Source organism: Heterodontus francisci, chromosome 22, assembly GCF_036365525.1.
Source record: "Heterodontus francisci isolate sHetFra1 chromosome 22, sHetFra1.hap1, whole genome shotgun sequence".
In the NCBI taxonomy this organism is placed as follows: Eukaryota; Metazoa; Chordata; class Chondrichthyes; order Heterodontiformes; family Heterodontidae; genus Heterodontus; species Heterodontus francisci.
Genome location: NC_090392.1, coordinates 80,722,770 through 80,737,414, shown reverse-complemented (window position 1 = coordinate 80,737,414; position 14,645 = coordinate 80,722,770). Strand labels below are relative to the sequence as shown.

Below are 14,645 nucleotides of genomic sequence, written 5' to 3'. Positions count from 1 at the left end.
TTTAGAAGAGTAAGAGGCGACTTGATTGAAACCTACAAGATCCTGAGGGATCTCGACAGGGTGGATGTGGAAAGGATGTTTCCCCTTGTGGGAGAATTTAGAACTAGGGGTCACTATTTAAAAATGAGGGGTCGCCCAATTAAGATATAGATGGAGAGATTTTTTTTTTACTGTCAGAGGGTCGTGAGTCTTTGGAATTCTCTTCCTCAAAAGGCGGTGGAGGCAGAGGTAGATAGATTCTTGATAAGCAAGGGGGTGAAAGGTTATTGGGGGTAGGCGGGAATGTGGAGTCGAGGCTACACACAGTTCAGCCATGAGCAGGCTCGAGGGGCCGAGTGGTCTATTCCTTCTCCAATTCATATCTTCCTGTACCATAGTGCCATTGTCAGTTTGCTCATCCACCATGCAGCCCCCGCTCTCATCCGTACAAGTTGAAAGAACCTCAAATCTGCTAGACAGAGATGCAACCTAGATAGAATTTAGGAGAATAGAATTAGGGAGAGACAGGAACAGAAAGAAACAGATAAAAGAGACAGAGAGACAAATACACACAAGGTAAGTGAAGGCAACTATCTCTGGTTTTGAAGCGTGATTTGTATTTGGATGTTGCTGAGATATTGTATGTGTAACTGAGAGAGGGAACCCTTGACTCTTGCTGTATTATTTTGTTTAAAAATATTCCTGCCTTGTCTTTTAATCAATTCCAACCTAAATCAGATTTATCCGGCTATGATCACATTGCTGATTGTGGGATTTTGCTGTGCACAATTTGCCTGCTGCATTCCCCACATTACAACAGTGACCACTGACTGTAAAGCACTCCTCGGGGCTTGAAAGTAAAGTCGTTAACTTGAACCTGTTATAATTACAGATTAATGCTAGTGTTTTAGGCAGTGTGATGGTTAAATGACATGTTCACAACCTAAATATCTGCTCCTCTACCTCCCGCTGGCTGTTGCGAGGCCAGTAGAAAGCCTGCGAGGTTTGCTAGTGTCACTCGGGAGGGTTTAAATTAGTGTGGCAGGGGGGTGGGAACCAGAGCAGTAGGACAGCAAGTGAAATTAATGAGGGGGAACTAGTAAATAAAGCCAGTAAGACTAAGACTAAGAGGAAGAGCAGGCAGGGAGATGTTGCGGAGAACAGCGGGACTGGTGGTCTGAAGTGCATTTGTTTCAATGCGAGAAATATAACAGGTAAGGCAGATGAACTTAGAGCTTGGATTAGTACTTGGAACTATGATGTTGTTGCTATTAGAGACTTGGTTGAGGGAAGGACAGGATTGGCAGCTAAAGGTTCCAGGATTTAGAAGCTTCAGGCGGGATAGAGGGAGATGTAAAAGGGGTGGGGGAGTTGCATTACTGGTTAAGGAGAATATCACAGCTGCACTGCGGGAGGACACCTCAGAGGGGTCATGCAGCGAGGCAATATGGGTGGAGCTCAGGAATAGGAAGGCTGCAGTCACGATGTTGGGGGTTTTCTACAGGCCTCCCAAAAGCCAGCGGGAGGTAGAGGAGCAGATATGTAGACAGATTTTGGAAAGATGTAAAAGTAACAGGGTTGTAGTGGTGGGTGACTAACTTCCCCTATATTGACTGGGACTCACTTAGTGCTAGGGGCTTAGATGGGGCAGAATTTGTAAGGAGCATCCAGGAGGGCTTCTTGAAACAATATGTAGATAGTCCAACTAGGGATGGGGCCATACTGGACCTGGTATTGGGGAATGAGTCTGGCCAGGTGGTCAAAATTTCAGTAGGGGAGCATTTCGGGAACAGTGACCATAATTCCATAAGTTTTAAGGTACTTGTGGATAAGGATAAGAATAGTCCTCGGGTGAAGGTGCTAAATTGGGGGAAGGCTAGTTATAACAATATTAGGCAGGAACTGAAGAATTTAGATTGGGGGCGGCTGTTTGAGGGTAAATCAACATCTGACATGTGGGAGTCTTTCAAATGTCAGTTGATTAGAATCCAGGACCGGCATGTTCCTGTGAGGAAGAAGGATAAGTTTGGCAAGTTTCAGGAACCTTGGATAATGTGGGATATTGTGAGCCTAGTCAAAAAGAAAAAGGAAGCATTCATAAGGGCTGGAAGGCTAGGAACAGATGAATCCCTTGAGGAATATAAAGACAGTAGAAAGGAACTTAAGCAAAGGAGTCAGGAGGGCTAAAAGGGGTCATGAAAAGTCATTGGCAAACAGGATTAAGGAGAATCCCAAGGCTTTTTATACATATATAAAGAGCAAGAGGGTAACTAGGGAAAGGGGTGGCCCGCTCAAGGACAGAGAAGGGAATCTATGTGTGGAGCCAGAGGAAATGGGCGAGGTACTAAATGAGTACTTTGCATCAGTATTCACCAAAGAGAAGGACTTGGTGGATGATGAGCCTAGGGAAGGGAGTGTAGATAGTCTCAGTCATCTCATTATCAAAAAGGAGGTGTTGGGTGTCTTGTAAAGCATTAAGGTCGATACGTCCCCAGGGCCTGATGGGATCTACCCCAGAATCCTAAGGGAGGCAAGGGAAGAAATTGCTGGGGCCTTGACAGAAATCTTTGCATCCACATTGGCTACAGGTGAGGTCCCAGAGGACTGGAGAATAGCCAATGTTGTTCCTTTATTTAAGAAGGGTAGCAAGGATAATCCAGGAAATTATAGGCCGGTGAGCCTTACGTCAGTGATAGGGAAATTATTAGAGAGGATTCTTCGGGACAAGATTTACTCCCATTTGGAAACAAACAGACTTATTAGTGAGAGGCAGCATGGTTTTGTGAAGGGGAGGTCGTGTCTCACTAATTTGATTGAGTTTTTTGAGGTGACAAAGATGATTGATGAAGGAAGGGCAGTGGATGTTATCTATATGGACTTCAGTAAAGCCTTTGACAAGGTCCCTCATGGCAGACTGGTACAAAAGGTGAAGTCACATGGGATCAGAGGTGAGCTGGCAAGATGGAGACAGAGGGTAGCAGTGGAAGGGTGATTTTTTGAATGGAGGGATGTGACTAGTGGTGTTCCGCAGGGATCAGTGCTGGGACCTTTGCTCTTTGTAGTATATATAAATGATTTGGAGGAAAACGTAGCTAGTCTGATTAGTAAGTTTGCGGATGACACAAAGGTTGGTGGAGTTGCGGACAGTGATGAGGATTGTCAGAGGATACAGCAGGATATAGATCGGTTGGAGACTTGGGCGGAGAAATGGCAGGGGGAGTTTAATCCGGACAAATGTGAGGTAATGCATTTTGGAAGATCTAATGCAGATGGGAAGTATACAGTAAATGGCAGAACCCTTCGCAGTATTGACAGGCAGAGAGATCTGGGCATACAGGTCCACAGGTCACTGAAAGTGGCAACGCAGGTGGATAAGGTAGTCAAGAAGACACACGGCATGCTTGCCTTCATCGGTCGGGGCACAGAGTATAAAAATTGGCAAGTCATGCTGCAGCTGTACAGAACTTTAGTTAGGCCACACTGAGAATATTGCGTGCAATTCTGGTCGCCACACTACCAGAAGGACGTGGAGGCTTTGGAGAGGGTACAGGTTTACCAGGAGTGTGCCTGGTCTGGAGGGCATTAGCTATGAGGAGAGGTTGGATAAACTTGGATTGTTTTCACTGGAACGATGGAGGTGGAGGGGCAACATGATAGAGGTTTACAAAGTTATAAGCGGCGTGGATAGTCAGAAGCTTTTTCCCCAGGGTGGCGAGTATAGCACCAGGGGACACAGTCTCGGAATAAGCAGCAGGCAATTTAAGACCGAAATGAGGAGGAATTTCTTCACTGAGGGTGGTGAATCTTTAGAATTCTCTACCCAGAGGGCTGCGGAAGCTCAATCATTGAGCATGTCCAAGACAAATGACATCAAGGGATATGGGAATAATGGGGGGAAAATGGTGGAGGTAGATGATCAGCCATGAGCTGTTTGAATGACAGAGCAGGCTTGACCGAGCTGAATGGCCTACTCCTACTCCCTACGTTCCTATGCAAAGTATGGATTGGAGCTTTCATTCTTCTTCACCTCTCTTCTCCCTCTGCTTTCAGCCCCTATACCTCATTCCACCTTTCCCTCTGCCTTCCACCATCTCTCCAGCCAAACAACCATACCTTCTCCTCCTTCTTACATGCAGTCTGGTCAGCAACCTTGGAACAAATATTTTTTAAAGCCTATCCTAGTCTTTTACAACTATTGCCACTCGTAACTCCCTTTTACAAACTCTTGCTCCAAATGCCCAAACCGTGCCGTTTTCCTATCACCTGACAGCTTACAATTTAAATAACAGTGACTTCCACAAACAGAATCTCACTTGTGCAATTGAAAAGCACATCCTGTCCATGGTGTGATGCAGTTCCCTTTTAAAATGAGAGATTTGGCTGTGTGAATGGATTGGATGGGTTAACAGGCCACCTCAGGGATCTCTGGAGTTGAAACAAGGCGGTCAGCAGAGCGTGGGGGCCGGGGATGCAGGAGTGGAAAGGCGGCCAGGATGCAGATACTTGGAGTTATGTTGTGAAAAAAGAGCTGTGAAGTATATCTTTGAAAAATGGAGTGGGATAGGAGAGAAACAAAAAGATAAACACAAACACAGAAGGCAATAGGTCTTAAAATGAATCTGAGAAACATAAAAAGAACATACCTCATGATCATGCAAGTAGTGGCTTGGTCATTGCAACGTTCAGTAATACCTAGCCTGCTGAGAATATGGAGTACAGAATTCACATGCTATTTCACCTATCAAGAATTTAAAACACACCAATACATAAACCAGGAGGTTGATTATAGCAAAAGCAAAGGGTGATTTCCTTAAGGGGGAGTTATCAGGATTTTATCACCATGCTGAAAAACCATACTGAAATAATTGCAAACTAAGGAACTCACTTTTCTCCAAATGCTTTCCTCCAGAAATCTGCTGCATCTGCTTTTGTGATCCTGAAGGTGTCCCCCTGGAATACTCCGTTTTGGAAAATAGCCTTCAGCTCTGCCAACATATGACTGAATATCAGTGACAGTTTGGTCAGATGTCGCCTGCAAGGAAAAAGAGAAAAGTTCAGAAAAGAGAAGAAATATTTTATCTAAATAATGACATTTATAACCAAAGTGTTCTTAATTAAAAGCTCTGTAAAGCTGCCAAAATAACAAATTTAGTGTTAACATAAATAAAAGCTTTTTAAAATAAACATAAGGATAGCAAATCCTGGTAATGAAGGTTGCAATTTTTCTTTTCACCAATTTTCTTGCCTCATTTTCTGGAAGTGTTCACTCCTTGCTCAGTACAGTTATTTGTCCATATGCCCATTATTCATGAGTTGGCAGGGCTGCTGCAGACAACACCACAGCAGAACTCAAACCTGTCTTCACCCAACATCCAAACATGCATTTTTCAGCAGAATTCATGGGATTGCAAGCAGGATCAGGAGTCCTAGCCAATTTTTCCTAATTTGCGGTGCTGAGGCCAATTGTGGCATCCCCATCACTGCCCTAGCTAATATTAGTTAACTCAGCACAGAACAATATAAGAGTCTGACATTAGTTAAATTAAGGATACATTATTGTTGAAAAGTAATAAAAGCTTTGATTCATGTAATACAAACTGGTTTAACAAAAATATCCTCCACAGAAGTAAAGGTAATTTAAAGAAAATTTGAATTAAATATCCAAAAACTATGCATAATCCATAAATTATGCTATATAAGTAAACACTTGTGGGAATTCAAAGTAGCTTTAATACATGGCTAAGTACAGGAAAAGACATACAAAAAAAAGAGTTTACAGCTCCAATATTTATGGGGAGGCAAGAAAAGAGCAGGGGTGAAAGATGGAGGAACTGCAGAATTTAAACAGTAGAACCCAATTTGAATATTTTTTCTCTGGTTCCCGCTTGGCAGCTGGCCAGATTTAAGTTGGCTGGCTGCTAGGCAGGAAAGCCTGTGATACAAGGCCGCAGCCAAGAACCAGAGAGGAGGGATGGAGAGATTGGCGAATTGGGGATAAACACGGAGGTGAGACATCAGATTACGTGACGGGGTTGTTGTTCAATCGCGTGGGTGGGGAAGCAGCATCAGATCGCAGGGGGTTTGGTTAGGGGGCAGGGGATGGTCCTCCTGGTCCACATGCAGTGTTGTACCCAGCAGTTCTCACCTCCCTTTAGCTGGGAGGTTCCCAAGCCCTGGGAACCCGGCCAACAGCCATTAAATTCAAATAACTGCTAAAATATGAGGCATGCAGCTTGATTCCACATCCTGAGAGGTTAAAATTACCCCCCTCCCCCATCCTTTCTGATCCTGAAACGTTAACTCACTCTCTCTCCCCAGATGCTGGCTGATCTGCTGAGCGTTCCCAGAATTTTTTGTCATTTCAGGTTTCCTCATCCACAGTATTTTGCTTTTGTTTCAGGGCAAAGTATATATTATCCCTCTGCTTCCATCCCTTTTTTTGATAAAGTTTTTCCATTCTTGACTCCACTGACTATTTATCAGAATACACCTTAATCAACAGTTTGTACAATAAACTTAAACCTTGTGCATACATCCCTGTATCATTAATAGCACTAAACCTAGTGTTACAGATGGCTACCCTGCAGTACCAGTACAATAAAGTTAGACTTGCACACCGGATGTTAATTTATTTATCCATCACCTAATTCCAATTTTAGAAAAGTAACAAAACGTACTTTGGACCATTGAAAGTTATTACGTTTCAGGAAGTTGTATTGTTAGACTGGGAAATAAACATTTCAAACTCATGGAATAAACACAATCTATTCCCATCTCACATTATGCAAATAGATTTCAGCTTGACACAGACACATAGTTTTGTTATAATTGAGCCCTGAAAGAACAAGCAGTGCACAATGGACTGAAGCCACACAATCCACAGTCCTGTCACATTTTACTAAGAATGACTTTCACTGCTTTCTGCGTACTATCACAACACAAATAGAACACTCGGGAGGTTCTAGATTGTTGGTGTGCCAGGTCTCTGTAGAGTGCCATTCATTTTTCTTTTAAAATGGGGCTTGCACTGCCGTAATTTTGATTTCTCTGCAAACACAGATTACCCATTTATCATTAATATCCTTTCCAATAGTGCTGACCAAGAGGTTTCCCTTTTGTGAGGCAACTGGATGGCTTTACAGATTCTTTGCTGTTAGATTTTTTTCTGTCCAGTTTGCACAACAGTGTAAATCTAACATGGTTCTAGAGTCTCACCAGCAGCAGTGCTGGGGTACCCGGGAGGAGACTAACCACAGTGACCGAGAGATTAAAGTGGAGGGAGAAAGCCTCCAATGAAATCACCAATAAAAGCAACATCTGCACAACAGTTACAGTAATGTCACAACCAGGGAAGGAGCTGATTGGTGAGTAGCTGATAAGTGTTTCTACATAATAGTCCAGGAAAGAAAAGGCATAGCAAGGAATTTCAGCCCCGTGTAATACATATCCTGTACCATGTGAGAAGTGTAGCAAGTGTCGCCAGCTTGACAAAGAACAAAGAACAGTACAGCACAGGAACAGGCCATTCGGCCCTCCAAGCCTGCGCCGATCTTGATGCCTGCCTAAACTATAACCTTCTGCATTCCGGGGTCCTTATCCCTCTATTCCCATCCTATTCATGAATTTGTCAAGATGCCTCTTAAACGTCTCTATGCTACCTGCTTCCACCACATCCCCTGGCAACAAGTTCCAGGCACTCACCACCCTCTCTGTAAAGAACTTGCCTCGCACATCCCCTCTAAACTTTGCCCCTCGCACCTTAAACCTATGTCTCCTAGTAACTGACTCTTCCACCCTGGGAAAAAGCTTCTGACTATCCACTCTGTCCATGCCGCTCATAACTTTGTAAACCTCTATCATGTCGCCCCTCCACCTCCGTCGTTCCAGTGAAAACAATCCGCGTTTATCCAACCTCTCCTCATAGCTAATGCCCTCCAGACCAGGCAACAATCTGGTAAACCTCTTCTGTACCCTCTCCAAAGCCTCCACGTCCTTCTGGTAGTGTGGCGACCAGAATTGCACGCAATATTCTAAGTGCGGCCTAACTAAAGTTCTGTACAGAGGCAGCATGACTTGCCAATTTTTATACTCTATGCCCCGACCGATGAAGGCAAGCATGCCGTATGCCTTCTTGACTACCTTATCCACCTGCGTTGCCACTTTCAGTGACCTGTGGACCTGTACGCCCAGATCTCTCTGCCCGTCAATACTCCTAAGGGTTCTGCCATTTACTGTATACTTCCCACCTGCATTAGATCTTCCAAAATGCATTACCTCACATTTGTCCGAATTAAACTCCATCTGCCATTTCTCCGCCCATGTCTCCAACCGATCTATATCCTGCTGTATCATCTGACAATTCTCAACATTATCCGCAACTCCACCAACCTTTGTGTCGTCCGCAAACTTACTAATCAGACCAGCTACATTTTCCTCCAAATCATTTATATATACTACAAAGAGCAAAGGTCCCAGCACTGATCCCTGCGAAACACCACTAGTCACATCCCTCCATTCAGAAAAGCACCCTTCCACTGCTACCCTCTGTCTCCTATGACAGAGCCAGTTCTGTATCCATCTTGACAGCTCCCCTCTGATCCCATGTGACTTCACCTTTTGTATCAGTCTGCCATGAGGGACCTTGTCAAAGGCTTTACTGAAGTCCATATAGATAACATCCACTCCCTTCCTTCATCAATCATCTTTGTCACTTCCTCAAAAAACTCAATCAAATTAGTGAGACACGACCTCTCCTTCACAAAACCATGCTGCCTCTCGCTAATAAGTCCATTTGTTACCATAAGGGAGTAAATCTGGTCCCGAAGAATCCTCTCTAATAATTTCCCTACCACTGATGTAAGGCTCACCGGCCTATAATTTCCTGGATTATCCTGGCTACCCTTCTTAAACAAAGGAACAACATTGGCTATTCTCCAGTCCTCTGGAACCTCACCTGTAGCCAATGGGGATGCAAAGATTTCTGTCAAGGACCCAACAATTCCTTCCCTTGCCTCCCTCAGTATTCTGGGGTAGATCCCATCAGGCCCTGGGGACTTATCTACCTTAATGCTTTGCAAGCCACCCAACACCTCCTCCTTTTTGATAATGAGATGACTGAGACTGTGTCTATGACACTTTCTGCCACCTGCATGCTCCTAAGTGCATCCAGTTGCAGCTCCAACCGATCCATGCGGTCTGTGAGGAGCTGAAACTGGGTACACTTCCTGCAGATGTAGTCGTCCGGAACGCTGGAAGCGTCACGGACCTCCCACATCTCACAGGTGAAGCACTTCACCCCTCTAACTGACATTTCTAGCACTAATTAATTAATTAATTAATATAAAATAAATACTTATTAAATCCTCACTCAATTGTTATAATTAACTATATGGTCCCCAGTGCTAGATTTCTACTATAAATACTAAATGCTAACTAAATACAGTAATCTCTTCCCTCTGGTTTAGTTACTCTACTTATTAATTAGTTAATTAAGTGTTTTAATCAATTTTTACCAATGTTTTATTTTCAAATTCAGTACAAATTCCCTACCAGCCAAGTTTTTCCAGCATTTTCTGTTGACTATTCCAACATACTCCTGGCTGGTCTCCCACATTCTACCCTCCACAAACTTGAGGTCATCCAAAACTCTGTTGCCTGTGTCTTAGCTCACTCCAAGTCCTGTTCCCCTATCATCCCTATGCTTTCTGACTTACACTGACTCCTGGTCAAGCAATGTCTTTATTTTAAAATTCTCAAACTTGTTTTCAAATCCCTCCATGGCCTCACCCCTCCCTCTCTGGAATGTCCTCCAGTCCCATAACCCTCCAAATTATCTGCGCTCATCTCATTCTGGTCTCTTTTGCATCTCAGATTTTAATCACTCCACAATTGATGGCCATGCCTTCAGCTACCTATGCCCCAAGCTCTGGAATTCCATCCCTAAACCTCCCCGCTTTCTACCTCAGTTTTCTCCTGTAAGACATTCCTTAAAACCTATCTCTTCGACCAAGCTTTTGGTCACCTGACCCAATTACCTCATGTGGCTCAGTGTCATATTTTCTTTTATAATGCACCTGTGAAGCGCCTTAGGATATTTTATTAGATTAAAGGTACTATATAAATACAAGATTTCCAGCATCCACAGTACCTGCCGTTTGTTCCACTCACATCAATATTATAATGACCCAATAATCTGTTTCTGGGTGTTGACTGAGCAATAAATATTGGCCAGGACACTCGGGAGAACTCACCTGCTCTTCAGCGGAATAGTGCTATAGGAACCTTCTTTCTACATCCACCAGAAGGGCAGACAGATCCCCAGCTTCACATCTCATTCTAAAAGGATGACATCTCCAACAGTACAGCACTCTCTCAATCCTGCACTGAAATGTCAGCCTAGATTTTGGGCTCACGTCTCTGGAGTGAGACTTGAACCCTCAACTGCTGGATTCAGAGGTGATGTATTACCAACTGGGCCATGACTGACACAGCATAGGTCAATAAATTTGCTCCTATCATACATCACGCAGTCACATAAAATCATTTGCATGTAACAAGGGAGCAGCAGTTGTTCGTTTCTACTGTCCATCTCTTCAGAGTCTATGTTTTTATAGCAAGGGCCAATATACAAACCGTAAAAGATTTAATGAGTTTGAACACATTCTTGACCAAAAAGTGATTAGTACTAAATGGTTCTGCTTAAATTAGATATTTTAATTCAGGATTTTCACTCAACCTCCACCAAACTTTAAAAATGGTACTGTTATGTAGGATTATGAGCTGTTAAATTCTTTCAATATTCCTGAATAAAAGGAATGTAGTTGCTGAATGCATTACAAAATATTTCAGTGCACAAAAATTTTACTGGTCATGCTGCATGTGTTAAATATATAGTGACATTTAACAAAATTACTTCGTAAAGTCGAAAAGTTTCATTCTCCTGTGATTTTCAGATCAAAAAACTGAAACTCAGATTTTTCACTTTTTGTAAAATGGGTCATTCATCCTATTAGCCCTTCTCCATCACTGGACAGAAGAGTAAGGGAAGGCAGAGCTCATGAACGCCACATCCTGGCACAATCTGTCAATGTCCAACTTAATTTTCAAATCAAAATATTCTGGGAGTTGCAGGTATAAATGCACCTGGGAAATGAAGTTCACTATATTGTTGGGTCTATTCAGCTGACGAAAGGACTGGAGGACAGCGAATGTGGTGCCATTATTCAAGAAGGGTAGCAGGGATAAACCAGGTAATTACAGGCCAGTTGAGTCCAACATCAGTGGTTGGGAAACTATTGGAAAACATTCTGAGGGACAGGATTAATCTCCACTTGGAGAAGCAGGAATTAATCAGGGATAGTCAGCAAGGCTTTGTCAGGGGGAGATCATGTCTATATAACTTGATTGAATTTTTCGTGGAGGTGACTAGCTGTGGTGATGAAGGTAAAGCAGTTGATGTAGTCTACATGGACTTCAAGCAAGGCTTTTGATAAGGTCCCGCATGGGAGATTGGTTAAGAAGGTAAGAGCCATGGGATCCAGGGCAATCTGGCAAATTGGATCCAAAATTGGCTTAGTGGCAGGAGGCAGAGGGTGATGGTTGAGGGTTGTTTTTGCGAGTGGAAACCAGTGACCAGTGGAGTACCACAGGGATTGGTGCTGGGACCCTTGCTGTTTGTAGTGTACATTAATGATTTAGATGTGAATATAGGAGGTATGAACGTTAAGTTTGCAGATGACACGAAAATTGGTGGAGCCGTAAATAGCGAGGAGGAAAGCCTCAGATTACAGGACGATATAGATGGGCTGCTAAGATGGGCAGAGCAGTGGCAAATGGAATTTAATCCTGAGAAGTGTGAAATGATGCATTTGGGAGGACTAACAAGGCAAAGGAATATACAATGGATGGGAGGACCCTAGGAAGTACAGAGGGTCAGAGGGACCTTGGTGTACTTGTCCATAGATCACTGAAGGCAGCAGCACAGCTAGACAAGGTGGTTAGAAAGGCATATGGGATATTTGCCTTTACCAGCCGAGGCATAGAATACAACAGCAGGGAGGTTATGATGGAGCTGTATAAAACACTAGTTAGGCCACAACTGGAGTACTGTGTACAGTTCTGGGCGCCACACTATAGGAAGGATGTGATTTCACTGGAGAGGGTACAGAGGAGATTCACCAAGATGTTACCTGGGCTGGAGCATTTAAGCTATGAAGAGAGAGTGAAAAGGCTAGGGTTGTTTTCCTTAGAATAGAGAAGGCTGAGGGGGGACATGATTGAGGTATACAAAGTTATGAGGGGTATTGATAGGTTAGATAGGAAGAAACTTTTTCCCTGGGCAGAGGGGTCAATAACCAAGGGGCATAGATTTAAGGGAAGGGGCAGGAGGTTTAGAGGGCATTTGAGGAAAAAAAATTTCACCCAGAGGGTGGTTGGAATCTGGAACGCACTGCCTGAAGAGATGGTAGAGGCAGGAACCCTCACAATATTTAAGAAGTATTTACATGAGCACTTGAAACGCCATAGCATACAAGGCTACGGGCCAAGTGCTGGAAAATGGGATTAGAATAGTTAGGTGCTTGATGGCCGATACGGACACGATGGGCCGAAGGGCCTGTTTCTGTGCTGTATAACTCTGACTCTAAAAGTAATAGCTTTGTGAAGCCCCTCAGTGAAGTATAGGTTGCCAATGCAAAATTTTACTAAAAATATTTTCAACACAAAATGCTAATGTAAAGGTAAGATTAATTGCTTTCTTTTAAATTTTGTGATTCATTTTAGCTCAGCTAGCAAGAATCTAAGATGGAAATAAAGTTTTTCAAACAATACCTTGAGCTGTCTCATTGCTTATTTTTTTTATTAGTAGTAGCTTTTGTTGACAATGCATCAGCACAATAGCATAGTGGTTATGTTACTGGACAGTAATCCAAAGGCCTGACTCATAAGCCAGAGAACGCGAGTTCAAGTCGCACGATGACAGTTTAAGAATTCAGTTTTTAAAAGAGTCTGGAAATTTAAAAGCTTGGATCAAAGTGAAGATGAAGCTATTGAATAGTTGTAAATAAGTTTCTTGCATCTGTTTTCACCAAGGAGGAGATGGGGAACGTACTTGTTTGGAAAAGGGAACTAGAGGGTGCTGCAGAAGTACTTTGTGACACTATTCATGTTACTACTAAGCATGCAGGCCAAACAGCTCTGCAAACTTAAATGTTAAAAAAACCTTAGGAGTTGGATAAGATACATCCAAGGATATTTAAGGAGACAAGACAAGAAATTGTAGGAACTCTGGTATAAATCTTCTCAAAATCACTAAATATAGGACAGGTGCCTGGAGGAAGGCAGCTGTTACTCCTATTTTTCAAAAAAAGCTGCAAACCAGTGAGTTTGACATATATTGTGATAGTTATGGAAACCCTATGACAGATAAGATCACAGATTACCTGAAGAGAAATAAAATCTTGAAAAAAATTAATCAATGTGGGTTTTTGAGGGGAGGTCTGCTCAATGTAGCTTTCTGGTTTTCTTTAAGGGTGTGATGAAAAGCACTTGATAGGAGTAAGGCAGTAGATGTAATGTTCTTGGATTTCAGTAAGGCCATGGTATAGTTTCACTGAAAAGTTTTGTACTGAAAACAAAGAAAGCGTGAATCATTGACAACATTTTAGAATGGATATGTAATTGGTTGACTTATAGGACCCAAATGGTGGTAGTATAGGGATCATCATCAGTCTTGAAGAATGTTACCTGTGGTGTCTGTCTTGAGATCACTTTTGTTTCATATCTTCATAAATCATCTGGAGCTAGTAGTCACGAGCACAATAGCTTTGGACAAACAGGAGGCAGATGAAATTCAATGGTTCACTAATGCTCTTCAGGGAAGGAAATCTGCTGTCCTTACCTGGTCTGGCCTACATGTGACTCCAGATCCACAGCAATGTGGTTGACTCTTAAATGCCCACTGAACTGGCCTAGCAAGCCACTTGGTTGTAGCAACAGCCTGACAGTCACACTCACCAAATCATACCTTATAGACAATGTTCCAGACAGCACCATCATCATCCTCAGGTATGCCCTGTCACACTGGCAGGACAGACCCAGCAGAACTGGCGGCACAGTGGTATAGAGTCAGGAGAGTGTTGCCCTGTGAGTCCTCAACAACGACTCCAGATCCCATGAAGTCCCATGGCATCAGCTCAAATATGGGCAAGGAAACCTGATTACCACTTGCACCTCCACCTCACACTCCACCCGCAGATGATGAATCAATACTCCTCCATGTTGAACAGCACTTGGAAGAAGCACTAAGGGTGGCAAGGGCACAGAATGTACTCTGGGTGGAAGACTTCAATGTCCATCACCAAGAGTGACTTGGTAGCACCACGACTGACCGAGTCCTAAAGGATACAGCTGCTAGACTGGGTTTGCGGCAGGTGGTGAGGGAACAAACAAGAGGGGAAAACATACTTGACCTCGTCTGCGCAAAACTGCCCGCCACAGATGCATCTGTCCATGACAGAATTGGTAGGAGTGACCACCGCACAGTCCTTGTGGAGACAAAGTCCCATCTGTAGGAGGATACCCTCCATGGTGTTGTGTGGCACTACCACCGTGCTTAATGGGATAGATTTCGAACAGCTCTAGCAACACAAAACTGGGCATCCATGAGA

At 43.3% G+C, this 14,645-nt stretch overlaps 1 protein-coding gene across 2 annotated transcripts in view; it reads right to left on the bottom strand.

Annotated features, from left to right (window-relative positions):
• cbl (Cbl proto-oncogene, E3 ubiquitin protein ligase) overlaps positions 1–14,645 on the bottom strand; it is a 281,338-nt gene that overhangs the window by 153,955 nt on the left and 112,738 nt on the right. For both annotated transcript variants that reach the window (XM_068054161.1, XM_068054162.1), the window contains one exon: positions 4,865–5,011. In XM_068054161.1, the coding sequence (XP_067910262.1) occupies positions 4,865–5,011 (147 nt within the window). The remainder of the gene's footprint in view (positions 1–4,864; positions 5,012–14,645) is intronic.